General features: G+C 29.4%; 1 protein-coding gene across 2 annotated transcripts; it reads left to right on the top strand.

Moving 5' to 3' along the window:
• Window positions 1-303: 303 nt before the first annotated feature.
• On the top strand, window positions 304-11,015 carry ZC3H3 (Zinc finger CCCH domain-containing protein 3). Of its 2 annotated transcripts, none has more exons than XM_014439143.3 (6): window positions 304-436; window positions 4,463-4,520; window positions 4,612-5,953; window positions 8,550-8,705; window positions 8,790-8,985; window positions 10,068-11,015. In XM_014439143.3, exons 2-6 carry the CDS (start codon window positions 4,502-4,504, stop codon window positions 10,461-10,463), a joined length of 2,109 nt encoding a protein of 702 aa, XP_014294629.1. In that variant the 5' UTR covers window positions 304-436; window positions 4,463-4,501; the 3' UTR covers window positions 10,464-11,015. The 2 variants fall into 2 exon arrangements, with proteins under 2 accessions (XP_014294629.1, XP_014294623.1); XM_014439137.2 differs by lacking the exon at window positions 304-436 and adding an exon at window positions 2,538-2,623.
• The last annotated feature ends 3,671 nt before the right edge of the window (window positions 11,016-14,686 follow it).

The raw sequence follows: 14,686 nt of genomic DNA, 5'->3' as shown, positions 1-14,686 counted from the left end.
CATAGATTATAACAGATCTACTTTTGTAAGTATTCACTAAAAATTATCTAATAAGTGTATACGACTAGTAGTATATATGATAATATTCATAATGGATTCATAACATTTTTCTTAAATCTCTCAGCTATCCATTATGAATTTTTATTTGCAATTTAGCTCACTTCCTGTTATGTGATTAATCTGAAATTTAGTAGCAATGTAAACCTGATGACAATACAACCTTATGGTCTCATATGGTATAATGATGGAACAGCTGTGTTGAATGAATCAGCATGAAATAAATTTGAAAAAAAAAATCTTTCATGTCACCCTGCAGTGCCTTAAAAGAGTTGGGGAGCAATTGAACTAGTCATGTCACCATTTGTGGTCCCTTGCTATGTTCCTGGCTTGGCAGAGTTTTACCTCTCCTCTTGCACAAATGTTCAACATATTCTAGGTACACAAGTAGTATTAATTATTAATGAGGTACAGGTCCTTTAATAATAATGATTATTAATACAAATTGCAATATTTAGTATTAAACTTTGATTAATATTTAATATTGTTTTAATAAGTTGATAGTTATATCTGGGAGGATGGGGGCTGATTACATTAATTCCCTGGAACCAGCAACAACACAGCAAGACATGTTACCATCAGAATATAATATAAATCAAAAAACATCAAACAATCAAATTAACCAATATCAAATAAGTTAAGAACACTCCCTGACAGATGAGAAACCTGGCTCTGATTATAAGGCTGTGTGAGAGGCTGGTGAGGTGGTAATTATGGAGTGAAGTGAGAGTATTGGGGTCACTCTCAAGTCCAGAGTACTGCTTCTAATGTATTCTATGTTCTGTGGTTTGTATAATTTTCCAGTTATAAATTTTTGGAGAGAGCTATTTTTTTGTATGGATTCAATTTAGATATGCTTTCAAACCAGGGAACAAGGGGAAAAAGTATGTACCTCTGTCTGTTTACACTAAAATGAACAGTATTTGTAAAGGAGATAGGCCGTTAGTAGCATTCCTGTTGGCCATTGTGAAAAACGCTCATAGGTTTATATTGTTCTAATCCATCGGAATGTATGCACAGGCTTTAAAAAATTACATTGTAAATACATGTGATTACCAATACTGCTTTATTACAAAGAAAAAACTGAATCATGTTTATACAAATTTAGGTTTCAACTGAAAAGGGTCTATTGGGATTGTTGTGGATCTCTTGTGTGGGAATTGAGAGCTATGATCTAATTAAAGCAGTTACAATTATTATTATTGTAACTATCATTTTTTGTTTGTATAAATTCAGATTTTATACTAATTATATATTATTCAGAACTGATAAATTAGTTTTTATACTAATTATGCATTGTAAATAAAATTTTAAAATACATTGGAAAACAAAAAATAATATGGAGAAAATAAAATAAATTAGAAAATATATAACAGGAAAAAAAAAACCTTGTTCCCTTAATGCTGAAAAAGGTACACAACTTGGTCTACTAATTAATGTTAAGTATTAACTGAAAATTTACTTTCATCGAAAATATAAGGAAATTAACAGGCCCTACATACATTGTTTAAATTTTACGGTTTAGCAATTCAAATTCTTATCTTCAGAAGTTGTTCATGTTATAGTGATAAGCTATTCAGAGCATAATCTTCAGGGGATTAACATTGCTTTGTTTATATTTGATGAGAAAACTAAAAGAAAGAAGGCTAAACTTCAAAGTCAAAAGATTTGAAATACATGGGGGATTAAGAAATCCTTTATCACTGTTTATGTTCTAGGTATCACCCTTAAACTTACAAGTAATTAACCTGCATAAACTTCAAGAAATTAAGTGTTGTTATGTTCACTTTCCACTAAAAGAGGAAATATTCCTAAGTATTTGAAGATAAGGGAGACTAAAAAGTCCTCATTACTTTGTTAACACTTCTCCTAGGCAGGATAAAACTTTTTTACAGGTAGGTATTGAAGGATGAGACCCTCTCTAGAAAATGGCGGTGAACAGGAAATAGAGGATCGTGAGATCTTCACAAGAGTGACAATGAATGAAAAGAAGAGGGTTGTGAAACACTCGCGATGCCCTATAAAAAAAAAAGGGGGGGCTGAAAATGATTTTAGGGAGTGGTGAATGAAGGGGAATTTGAGAATTGCTTTTTAACTCCGGGGGCGTAGCCAACAACCTAACTCCTTGGCTCCACTTTTGCATAGAAAGAAAGTAGGGTTATGCCACCATCCTGATTGATCTTTATTTGATTAAAGTGCTTTAGGTGCGTTGTTTCTGTAGTAGTACTATTCCTATTTAGATAATTGCATGCGCACCCATAATAGAACTATTTGGAAATAAATGGGTGTACCAAGATTGTAATTTCGTAAATTTAATATATCGTAAAATAAATATTACACTAAAGTATTGTAAACCTTTGTTTGCATTATTAAACATTTTATAATTCAAAGAAAACAAGAGTAGAGGAATATACATTATCGATACTCTATAGGTAATGTCGATAGTTTTTATCTATCATTATATCGATAATATTAAAGCCCATTATTAGTATAACTTGCGATTAACCTCCTCAATATTTTCTGTTTGTTTTCCTTGAATAATTAATACTTGACTGTGGTTATGTGTGTAAGTATTTCTAATGATATGCTATCTGAAATTTATTTCATTCCAAAGTAAATGTATTGTTTTTACATTTGATGGTTTAAATCGACAATTTATGTTAGATAAAATGTGTTAAATGTCGCTATTGCATGTTATTTAGTCCAGTTATGGTATACAAGGTTAACTGCTTGGTTTTTTTTTTAAGTGTTGTTAATAATTAATTCTTCAACATGTTTAAGTGGGAAGAAATTTTAATATTAAATATAGATTTTGTTTCCATTGCTTATGTTGAACAGATAGGTTACTTTTTATTATCTCCATAGTATTGTTTTGAAGAAGGAATTATAATTATAACTAGCAGTATATCTTTAGATTGAAAGTATATTCTTGTTAGTATTTATTTCTCAGATTGTTTCGTCTGATGCAATTTTTAAATAAAGTTTTGTAATTTTTTATTTACCTTCTTATAAGGTGTTACTATGTGGAGTCATCTCTAGAAATCTTTGGATGAAATAGTACTATCCATTGTTATTGTATAGGTATCTTATTCAAAAGAATCGGGCGAGCATTATACATTCATGAAAAGATCATAAAATCCTAATTATTAATTTTTTTGTTAAAATTAGTTAAGCTGTTTTAATTTCTCCATTTCCGTCTATCATAGAGGTATTTATGTCTTGCCCAATTTCTTCAAAGTTCTTACACATTTTCTTTGTTGACAGGCATTCTCTCTTTAATTCAACTCCAGAAACTTTTTCCATTACATTAAAAATGAAGAAGTTATTTTTCCTTTTTTTTACCCACAAGAATTTTTTGAACTTATTTGTTCAAGATTTTTCAGTTTTTTCTTATCTCTAAAGTATTTAATGATAATCAGAAAGGTTTAGAATATTTTTTACAAAGCTTGGTAATTTACTTGTGTAAATGTTTTTATTTGTATGCCTTCTTTATAGAGGAGTTAACATAATACAAGCTAATGAATGATTAACAGTAGCTACAGGACCATTATGTAATCATATCACACAAGTAGGATAGTTGCTCTTGTTTCAGTAATTTTAAAATATTTTGGAAAATTATTAGTTGATCTCATATGATAATTATAGGGCTGCCCATAACTCAGTGATTAGGACACAGTCTTACCAATTTGATGTCTATTGGCGGTGCCAGATCGAATACAGCCTAGGGGTGTTGACTTTTTTAATTGATTGGTGGTCCCACGAAATGAAAAACTTTGACCCCCAACCATGGTTAGGCAGTATAGGACTCCAATTGGAGTCTTGGCCAAAAAAAAAAATTGATGATTATAGGAATCAGCCCCGATGAAGCCTTGCAAAGCGGGGTGAATCGTCGGTTACTAATAAATAGTTAATCTAACTTTTTAACCCTTTTTTGACCATTACCCGACCATCTTACAATTATAAAATATTTTGCTTTTATTCCCCAATCACCTTCTACCATGTCAGTCTTTGGTTCAGCACCATTTTATGTTTTACCTGTTCACTTCGTTTCATACCACCAACCAATCATGCAAGTTGGCATATCAATAAATGTCTTCTGGCAGGGAAATATACTCAAACTGTGTAAATCCAACAATACTTAATTTAATTATTTTTTATTTTAATAATTCATTTTACATAGTTATATAATTAAATTATATAAAATAATTTATCTAATCCTATAGTTCTTTCAAAACTGACTATTAGTATGAAAAATAAATAAGTTGACCATTCCTGAGCTATATTCATTGATATAATTCTCAAAACTACCACCCAAACAATTCACGATTATCAATATTACCTAACCACTATATATATTTTAATTTATTATTTTTCTGAATTTAATATTACTGTATTATAATTTTAGGTGTTCGATTGCTGAAGGCAATTCTATTACTGTTCCCCAATGGAATATAACTTCAATCGTAAATATTACTGTTTTTGCTTAATTCTTATCAATGTTATAAAATGCTGTTTATACTGTTGTTAGATATAAATATGATTATTTATTTTCAGAATATCCCAGTTTTGGAACTACACAATCATCTCTGAACCTCCCATTTAACCCTAATTTAGCCAAAAAGTTTCCTTCGGACTTGAGTAACCAAGATACAGGTTCTTCACCACATTTATCCTCCAATATTTCTATCAGTTCAATGAATTGTGGATCACGAAACATTCATGTGAACAAAGCTCTTTATTATCATAACTATGATGTAGATGTGAATCCTGGCATCGTAGAACGCAATAAAACTGAACGTGTTTACTACAATCCTAAATTTTTTAAAAATAATACAAATGTCTTGCCAAGCCAAGTTTCAGTTTCTCAAATAAAAATAAACAAACATATTCTTAAAAAACAAGAACCAAATATATATGTAAATCCTCATTTTATTAAGAATGGTGATTCTAATACAGTTGCTACCCAAAAGAAATCAAACCTATTGATTAACCCATTGTATAGAAGTGGTATCCATTTTAATCCTAAATTCTTTAAAGACCAAGCTGTTTCGAAAAAATGTGAAATTAGTATACCTTTAGATAATCAGACACCCCAAGAATGCCATAATTCAGATGTATCAGATAAAAATTGTTCACCGTCCCGTTATATATCAAAATATAAAATTATTAGGAAAAAGATTAATTCGTCTAATATTAGTAAGTGTATTCCTAAAAAATCAAATACTTCTCTTTTAAGAAAATACAAATCTAATTGGGAAAAACTCCATCCAGGTGCTTATTCTTACTTAAACAAGTATGCCTTTAAAAAATATTTAAATGATAAAGCACCATTAAATTCCAATAAAAAAATAAAACCATATATTCTAACATCTCCTAAACCTATTGTGAAGTTAAAGGAAATACATGGTTCTGAGGCTAGAATGATTGTCTTAAATCGAAAAAAATCAATTCTTCAACAAAAAATAGAAGCTAGAAGGAAAGGGAAATCATTTGCTATGTATGGATTTAGGAATTATATACCCAACTCAAAGTACAAATACAGAAGAAATCCTGAGGCGATAAAGTTTAGTGGAGTATCACCCAAAAGTCACTATAGTAAACATCATTATCATAAAGCTAACAGTCAAACCATTGATGAAAATGTTGATAAATCAGTGTTTAAAACTATAAGCAAGATGAAATTAGTAAGGAAGTCAATACTGCAGACACAAATTGAATCCAGACGATATGCCAAGAAATCCTTACCATTACAAAGAGTATCACAAAAAGGTGAAAGTCATGTATCAAAATATAAAATTGTGCATTCTTTAGTATCGAAAAGGAACTTATCATCACAACAAAAAGTGGTAACTGGACTAAAGAAAAATCCTATGACTTTTTCATCTAAAAATTACAGGTAAACAATTATTTTATTGGTTTCCTGGGGAAGGGTTCACTATTATATTTCCTATTGTGATATTGGTTTCATGTATTCAATAATAAAAAAAAATGTGACTGCTTCCTTCCTCCATCAACTTAATCCAGTGATTTGTAACACCATGTATTATAACACTTGGACCACCACTTATTTTACTGTGGCGAGATGATGTAAATTTTTCTCTTATTATACTTTCTGATTTTTATTTCGACCAACAGTCAGTATAACCTCCAACTTATTTTGGTACTATTACAGTCTTCAAAGTTTTAAGTCCATATTAATAAAATTTAGGTTCTTTACAGAATAAACTGAGATAATATTATTTCATTTACAGAAATATGAAGCATTTTTATTATTTTAATTCAATTTGTAAATGTCATTCATATTTAAAGGACTTCATTGAAAGGAATTTCATTCATTTAATTTTTTATAACTTCATTGGCATTCTTCACTTAGATGGGCACGCCAGGGATTAAAATGAGGAATTTGGTGGTTCTCCTGAGGTCCTCCAAGCTTCATTATAGCTGTAGCAACTCACATTTTTAATTTGAATTCCTCGGTTTATCGGCACACAGTATGTGATAGCTTTTCATGGAGAGTGAGTGCCACTTCTATTAGCCGCAAGATTCCTTGAATTATTATTGTTTTTATTTCCCATTAATAGAACGTCACTGTAGTCTTTTAATACAAGAGAATTACAGTGAGTCAGTTCCATAATTAATTACTGTATTATTTTATAAATAGTTATTATACTTTGCTGTAATACATTTTCTATATTCACGAGGTAGTACTGCAAAGTCATGTCCAAAGAGTTACGTTACATAGCAAGTACAAGGTTATGCTGAGAGCCAGATCAGTCTCCTTTGTTCGTAAAACAGCCTGGACGTTTTTAGTATGTCCCTCGAATTCATTCTGTTCACCTTCTCTATACTCACAGAGAGGACTGGAGTCAATATGGTGCTTTTGGAATAGGTGGGCTCTGAGCCAGTTGTGCCCCGTTCGTAAGCAGAAAATGAAATTAAATACTTTATTTTACATATATTTTATAAATTAGAAGTGTGTTTAAGTAATTTTCAATTACTTTTTTTTTTAAAGCAATGGTACTTAGTTGAAACATAATTTCATATCACTTAATTGCTTTACGAAACTAAAAAGAAAAAAATCTCAGTTTATTCGGTTACTGACCTCAATTTAATTAATGTCCATTTAAAGCTTATTGAACAAGAAAATTTTCCTGACAATGGGTAATCCACTTGTAAGCACACAAACTTAAAAACTAAGTTTTAAATAATTAAAACTTAAAATTTTTTTACAGTTTTGTGAGTTTGTGTACTTGATCAGTTTCATTTCACTTGAAATAACAAAAATAAATTATTAAATTACTATAAATACTGACACTGTTGTGGGATGATAAATCAAAGTAATAAACACCTGAAATGAAATCCTCAAAATATCTTATCTGCGACTTTCATCATTTGATTAGTTGTTTGAAGAGAGGAAGCTGGTGGAAAATTTAAACCTGTTTCATGATTATAGAGGACTGATAGTAGTATTTTGTGAACTAAATAATATAAAAGTGCACTATTTAGTAAAGAGAGAGTGGTGATTATTTTTTAGGTGCTGGGTTTTCGATTAGGAATAGATTGCTTTGCACATTGAAGGATATAAAGTTTTTTAATGATTACATTTCAGGGGCGTTAGTTTGAAATAGGGCTGATAAACATTCGTTTTGGAATGGAAGACAATGATGGAGAGATTTAATGCGAATTCTATGATAAATTGGAGGGGGTGTATGATAAATAGCTACTTGGTAATATATGTTGATATAGATATTGGAGGAAATATATTAAAATTGATGAGGAAATAAAGGTGGGAAATGCTGGTTATTTTTCAATTTCAAAACTTTTATTCTTCCTACTGTTCTATACAGATGTGAAAAATGGCCTTTTACATTTAGGGGCGAACAGCGCCTAAGATTTTTGAAAGCAAAGTTTTGCATAAATGAGTTAACAGTTGAATTTAGAAGGCTACCCAACGTCCAACTGCGTGAACTGCATCCTGTAATTATAATTCAGGTTATAGCATTGCGGTAAATAAGGTGGGTATGTAAGATTGTAGGGCTTAACGACGAAAGGAGCCCTAAAATGATAATAATCACTGAATAGATGGGTAAATTACCTAGGGGAAGGCCGAAATTTAGGTTTGGATGGACATCATTGTTCATATGCTTGTAGACAGGGATTGGTGGTATTGGCATTGAACATTTGGGTTCCCTAAGCCTTTATTAATATTATATTATGATTTTAGATAGTTCAGTATTAAGTAGATTTATTATTATTAAAGTTCAATATTAAGTAGAAGGTTTATTATTATTAAAGTTTAGTATTAAGTAGAAGGTTTATTATTATTAAAGTTAAGTATTAAGTAGAAGGTTTATTATTATTAAATTAATGATGATCTTTAATTTATAAAACATATTTCATTGTTTCTAGCATAGATTTTTGTTAACATCATATTGCTTACCCTAATGACTTTATTGTTTAATTGTTAAAGAAGTATGTTTGTATTTTTCAAGGTCCGATAAACTAAAAAGACTTCATAACTTGACTAAAAAACTAAGGAAAAATAATCAACCCTGTTCTTTTTATAATCGATATGGCCGCTGCAAGGGAATTGAAAAAGGTAGTTGTCCAAAAGTTCATGACCCAAAATATGTATCAATCTGTAAAAAGTAAGCATTCAGTTTTTAATATCATCTTATCAAATGTCGTAATATGTATTATTAATTTAATATAAGTACTTCAATACTTTCTAGATTTTTGAAAGGAGAATGCAAGGAAGAAGGATGTATTCTGTCTCATGATATAAGACCTGAGAAGATGCCCACTTGCTATCATTATTTAGCAGGTCTTTGTAAGAGAACTAACTGTCCTTATCTTCATATTAAAGTTAATCGTAAAGCTCCAATATGCCGAGCTTTTCTGTTGGGATTTTGTGCTGATGTTTACACTGTAAGTCATTTAATTTTTAAAGGTTAATTGTGATATCCACTTGGTCAAATTTTAATGAAATCGGCATTCCTCATCTTTGAGCTTCATTACTAAGGGATTATTTAATGTTTATCTCATCATATATAATTTAGCACTTTCCCTTAATAAAACAAATCATGAAGTTAGGATAAAATAAAAAAGTAAGTTTTGTTTTTTTAAAATCACTAACTGAAAATTGGGAAAATATCATGAAAATCAATTTTTTTTCTAAAAGCCATATTTAGTAAATTTAACTACAGTATACAATTCAAAATTGACTAACTTTCTAGAGAATCATTCGTCAAATTTATTATACAGAGTATTTGAGAAGAAAAATGTCTATAATCTAGGGGAAGGGGAAGAGAGTATACCAAAAATGTACTTCAGTGGCACCAACCTCACCTTCCTATTGTAATCAGTTGTCGAGATAGATCTTGTATGGGATTTTAATGGAAAACCACATTTTTCTTGATAAAAATATAAATTTCTCTACTCTTAGTGAACATTGCTCAACTTTTGTCACCATTTTCAAAATCTACAATGAATTTCTTATTAATGGGAAATCAATTTGTAGGAAAATATTGTTTTGTTAAGCCAAAGTAAAATAAACAAATACTTGACATAATCTCATGCAATGAATGAAGGGACAATTTAGAGGATTTATTAAAAGTTGCTTCAATTCATCAGCTTTTCAATCAATTACAATATTACTTGTCATTAAGCTAACAGGATTGACTCTGAAGAAAAATTATGCTGGTGTGCTGAAAATTGAGCACCAGACACATTATTTACAAATACTGACACCATTCATAACTCTTATGATTTGGCTGGGGGGGGGGGGGAATTGTCTATCTATCTTACTGTCTTTTATTATTATTATTATTATTTTTATATTCTATGTGTGAAATTATTCTTATATCCAGCTTGATATGTTTTAACATATATTTGCTATTCCTGATTATGAAAAAGAATTTTGATTTAGTTTGTATAATAGAATTAGTATCAATACATTTTTATAAGTGTTGCTAGAACAAAATATATCTAATAAACTTTTTACTTTTTAGTGTAATAAGAGACATGAGTTCATTTGTCCTGTATATGTGGAAAAGGGTTATTGCTTGAAAGGTAAGTCTTGCAGTTTACCTCACCGAACTCCTAGTATATATAGCAAACTCCTTGAACCAGATCAGTTTCCATTGCTAAATGATAAAAAACCGAAAAAAAATCGTCGCCCTGAGGTAAGTAAAACTGACAAGCATTTAGAATTTAAGGAAACAATTATTGAAAATGACAGAACTTCTAGTAGTAAAGAAGTTGATCCCGAAAAAACTGATGTGAAACATTCTTCGAAACATTTTCAAAGGTATTTTTTGGCATCCTTAACGGCTAATGAATCTGTTGAAAATGATAATGAAACTAAAAGTACAACCTCTCATCAAAATAAAGATGATATTGTATAATAAATGTAAATAATGCACAAAGTTTAAGTGATTCTTGTAAAAAAAAAACAAAAAAAAAGCCCTGTAATATTTGTATTAATTATAACATTGTAAATATTATATTTTTTTAAAGCGTATATCTGTACATTTTACAAATTGGAGCATTTTAAGAGTCTCAACACAAATTGCTTTGAAGACTGAGTTGTTGAAAAAAAGAAAGTATGTATATATATTCATCATAAACATACACATCCCTTTGTATATATGTTGATGGCTTACTTCACAGTGGTTATAAGTACATTTCCACTAGCTTTACGAAAAATACAAATCTCTATTTGAGGAAAATTGTAACTTTTCAATTAATTTCCCTAAAAGAACCTTTAATTGTATTTTTAGTAAAGTTAGTGGAAATGTACTTAGCACCATTGTGAAGTAAGCCATCAATGTGTATATATAAGTTAATAAAATAAATAAAGTTGTTGATTAAATTTTAAATTTTTGTATACAATGTTTATATTTATCAGATACATATATATTTGTAATTTTTATTGAATAAATAAATACTCAAATGCATATATTTTTCTTTAATTTTATTTTTTATAAATAGCTTAGTTACAAACACAGCCAGGTCCACTTAGCAAGTCTTTAGAAGATTGAAAAAAAAATATGTTTGATTATAATAATTACAATAAAATTGTAAACACTCAACCAAATGTTCACTGAAATTTATTATTGTCATATATTCCAATGTGAATGGCTCCACTGGACGTGTCAATGTTTGAAACTCAGCGCTTTCGATATTGACCATTTGTTTTGTTTTTTAACTGTTTAAATGCATATGTAACATGTTTCTAGCATGGTTTTTAATTTAAGAGCTTTAGTATTGTTCAGAGGGTGAAACCACATGATGGAACCAATGTCTTACTCGTTTTATTTAAAAAAGTGAAACTGGCTGTGTTTATAACTGAAGAGAAATTTAATCCTCTAACCAGCCCATCAGTCATTTAGACCAGCACAATGTAGAGAAACGCCAAATTATGAAGAAAAAAAAAACTAAAACCTAACTAAATAAATACTTGTGTTTTTATAGATGTAGTCTACATTTATAGAAACACAAGAATTTTTATTGAATATTCAAGAAACATTTATATCACTGTAATGTCAATTATAGCATCATATTTTATTGTTATTACTTATTTTTAGTCTTCACAACATAAATTATGTCAAGTGAATAATATTCATTTAACCGATTCTGATTAATGGATTTCTTTTTATATTAAAAAAATATTTTAAATATCAATAAGTAAGAAATTTAATAAAAAAGAAACATATATATTTATATATGTTTCATTCTCCATTTTCTGAGAGTCATTCTTCAAATTTGGTGCTTTTTTAATTAAAAAAATAAATAAATCTGTACTGTTACATGAAGGTTAAGAGGTTCAGCTCTTTGTAAGGAAGTACTGCTAGTAGACCAACTGTTGTGCAAGTATTTTGTCATAATCACGCTCAACTACCAGATTTTCCCCAATTGTGGGTATCTACTTTATGAGGCTGAGTGAACCCTAGAGGGCTCCTGAACTCACTAGGTTCACTCATAGTAACAGAATAAATATCTGTCACAGCCGGATTCAAACCAGAGTATTTAAAGCTAGTAGCACTGTCTGTTACAACTGAGCCACCCCATTCCCCTTGGTACTATTTAGCTATCAAAATTTGTTGAAAATTAAGGTGAATTTACTCAATTTTGCCCTCAAAGAATGCTCCTTGATAATATTTTGAAGCATAAACATACTTAATATAATAGTTTTTGTGATATATTTATTTTAGGAGGGTAAGAAAAAAAAATTAGAACATTTTGAGAACTGATTCTACCATCTGAAATGATGGAGGCTGTAGGGAATTTCATTATTTCCAGAGGTAAGCCTGCTTAGGATTCCTTGCAATCTAAGTCATTCATTCTAAGTTCCATCCACCCTAATTATGATGCTTTGGAAAAAGAAGAAAATGTTATATGATTTCCTTAATATTTTTTCCTAAACAAGATGTATTTCACTACGAAATATGTAGTTAATTTATATTTTTAAAGTCATTCGCAATAAATTATATACAGCAGTATAACTATTTCTGGTAGCTAGACCATGGGAGTGAATTTGTGGAATGGGTTGTTTATTTCTTTAGTATTTAGAAACCCTTATATTCCAGACTTCATTTTATTTTACAATTGTTAGCTACCTATAAACCTTTTTGGTACCTTGTAATATGCATTGTTCGAGGCCTTCTGGGTCTTATGTCCCACACCTCCTGAATCGGTGTCCTGTAGAGCTAGGGTACCTCCACACCTTTTTAACGTGGAAATATTCCAACCGAATCATCCTGGCTTAGATAAATAATTATCATAGGAATAAAACAGAAAAGATATAACTTGATGTGCACCTCATAAGGTGAAAACTGCCAATTATTTTTTTAAAAAATATACAAATGTTCTACCTTTAAAATTTTTTATATTTTAAAAAGTAAATGGTACAGTGTATCTCTAAAAAAATATATAAGACCTTTTGGGATTACCTTACTATTCACCAAAAAATGTCTCAACAGCATTGGTTTTATAAACTTACAGCAGATTTAGAAAATCAATGCTGTCGAGACAGAATATCTAGGCGACCTCTACATGAAACTTATGTGCCACTCTTGTTTGCAAAAGAGTTAGTCAACAAGACTTAACTGGATTGACTGTGTGGTAGATCCAACATTAATTAAATTCCTCCATAATTTTCTAATTACTCATTTTTTAAATTTCTATGGATCAATCAGACCAAATACGGAATATACTTATCAAGAGCACAAATGCTAAGATATATACAAAACAGTGTTGTTTGAAAAAAGAAATGGACTACAGGAGGAAATCAATAAAACATGAAAAAGTCTATCAATATCAGTTAGGAAATGTTACCTCCTTTAAGTAACCAAAGAAACTGCTATAAAAAGCTGAGTGTTATTGCTTTTTCTCAATGATCTAGATGAGAAACAGGTGGAATATTTTCAGAATTTAATGAACTTAGAAATAGAATGCTTAGACAACTAAAATAAGTAAAACCCCAAATATTCTAAAAATAAACTTATTATGTTCAATATAAATCTATTCTTATATCTTTTATTATGAAAACTTCTCACCTGAGACTTATGATTTTATTTAAGTTTTAAAATGACCCTTGGTTTGAAAATTGGACCAACATATTAAGGTATTTGTGCGTATTCCTGAATTTTCAACCATTTCCTGGAGAGTTCAATGAATTTGAAAATAATATATTTCTTTTTATTCTTCTAGTTTTAGTGAAGAAGAAATACTTTATTATATTTTCTTGTATAATTGAGCCATTCTTGAGGTTTGTTAAAGATTATACATTTATGACTGATACAGGTTTTTTTTTTCTTTTAATGCTCAGTCCAGGTTTTTCTCTATTATCTACAGTGAAAATATTACTACCCTACAGATACCATACAATACTTTATTTGCTCATAAATATGAATTAAAACAAAAGTTCAAACATTTGTGTAAATAAATCTCAAACCCAAACTCTTATATACTTCTAAATAGGAAGCAAAAATGAGAAACATATTCATATTTCAAAAACTAAATTTATTTGGAATTGAAAGAAAAGGGAGGGAAAAAAAAAAAAAAAACCATTGACCTTTTACACACTTTGACTAATAAGGCAGCATTGGCATAAATAGTAACAATAACTATTGAATTTCTTCTCTGAGATATCTAAGTGGAAACATAATGTACTCTTCCAAAATCGACTTCTTCATCCATGTCCTAATTTTATTTCATTTTTCGAAAATAAAAAAAACTTTTTAGTTAATGATAAGTACATTTAGCAGTTTAAATGATACATGATGCAGTACTAATGCAACCTATGAATTAAGCATATTAAATAATTTGATGAAACGTTGTGAAGGAGATAAAATCATCTAAGAAACATTATCTAAATATACTTTACTTTATAATTTTCTACTTTCCTTTAAACATTAATTGAATCAATAACTTCTTATTTCATGAAATGAACAATCGGACCTTCAACTTTTAAAATGTGTCGAGTATCTCTGTTGAAAAACTAATTAAGAGAGCTAGAAATTATTAAGAGAAATACTTTCCAACAGCGAGAGGCAGACTTATCGTAGTCATCACAAGAATTACTTCATAAAACTATTGTGAAATTAGCATTGAAATAACTAACATG

This window comes from Halyomorpha halys, unplaced genomic scaffold (assembly GCF_000696795.3).
Source record: "Halyomorpha halys isolate HHAL.00 unplaced genomic scaffold, Hhal_1.1 Scaffold6.1, whole genome shotgun sequence".
Classification (NCBI taxonomy): Eukaryota; Metazoa; Arthropoda; class Insecta; order Hemiptera; family Pentatomidae; genus Halyomorpha; species Halyomorpha halys.
The sequence above is the reverse complement of the archived record's forward strand: the minus strand, read 5'-3'. Positions and strand labels throughout refer to the sequence as shown.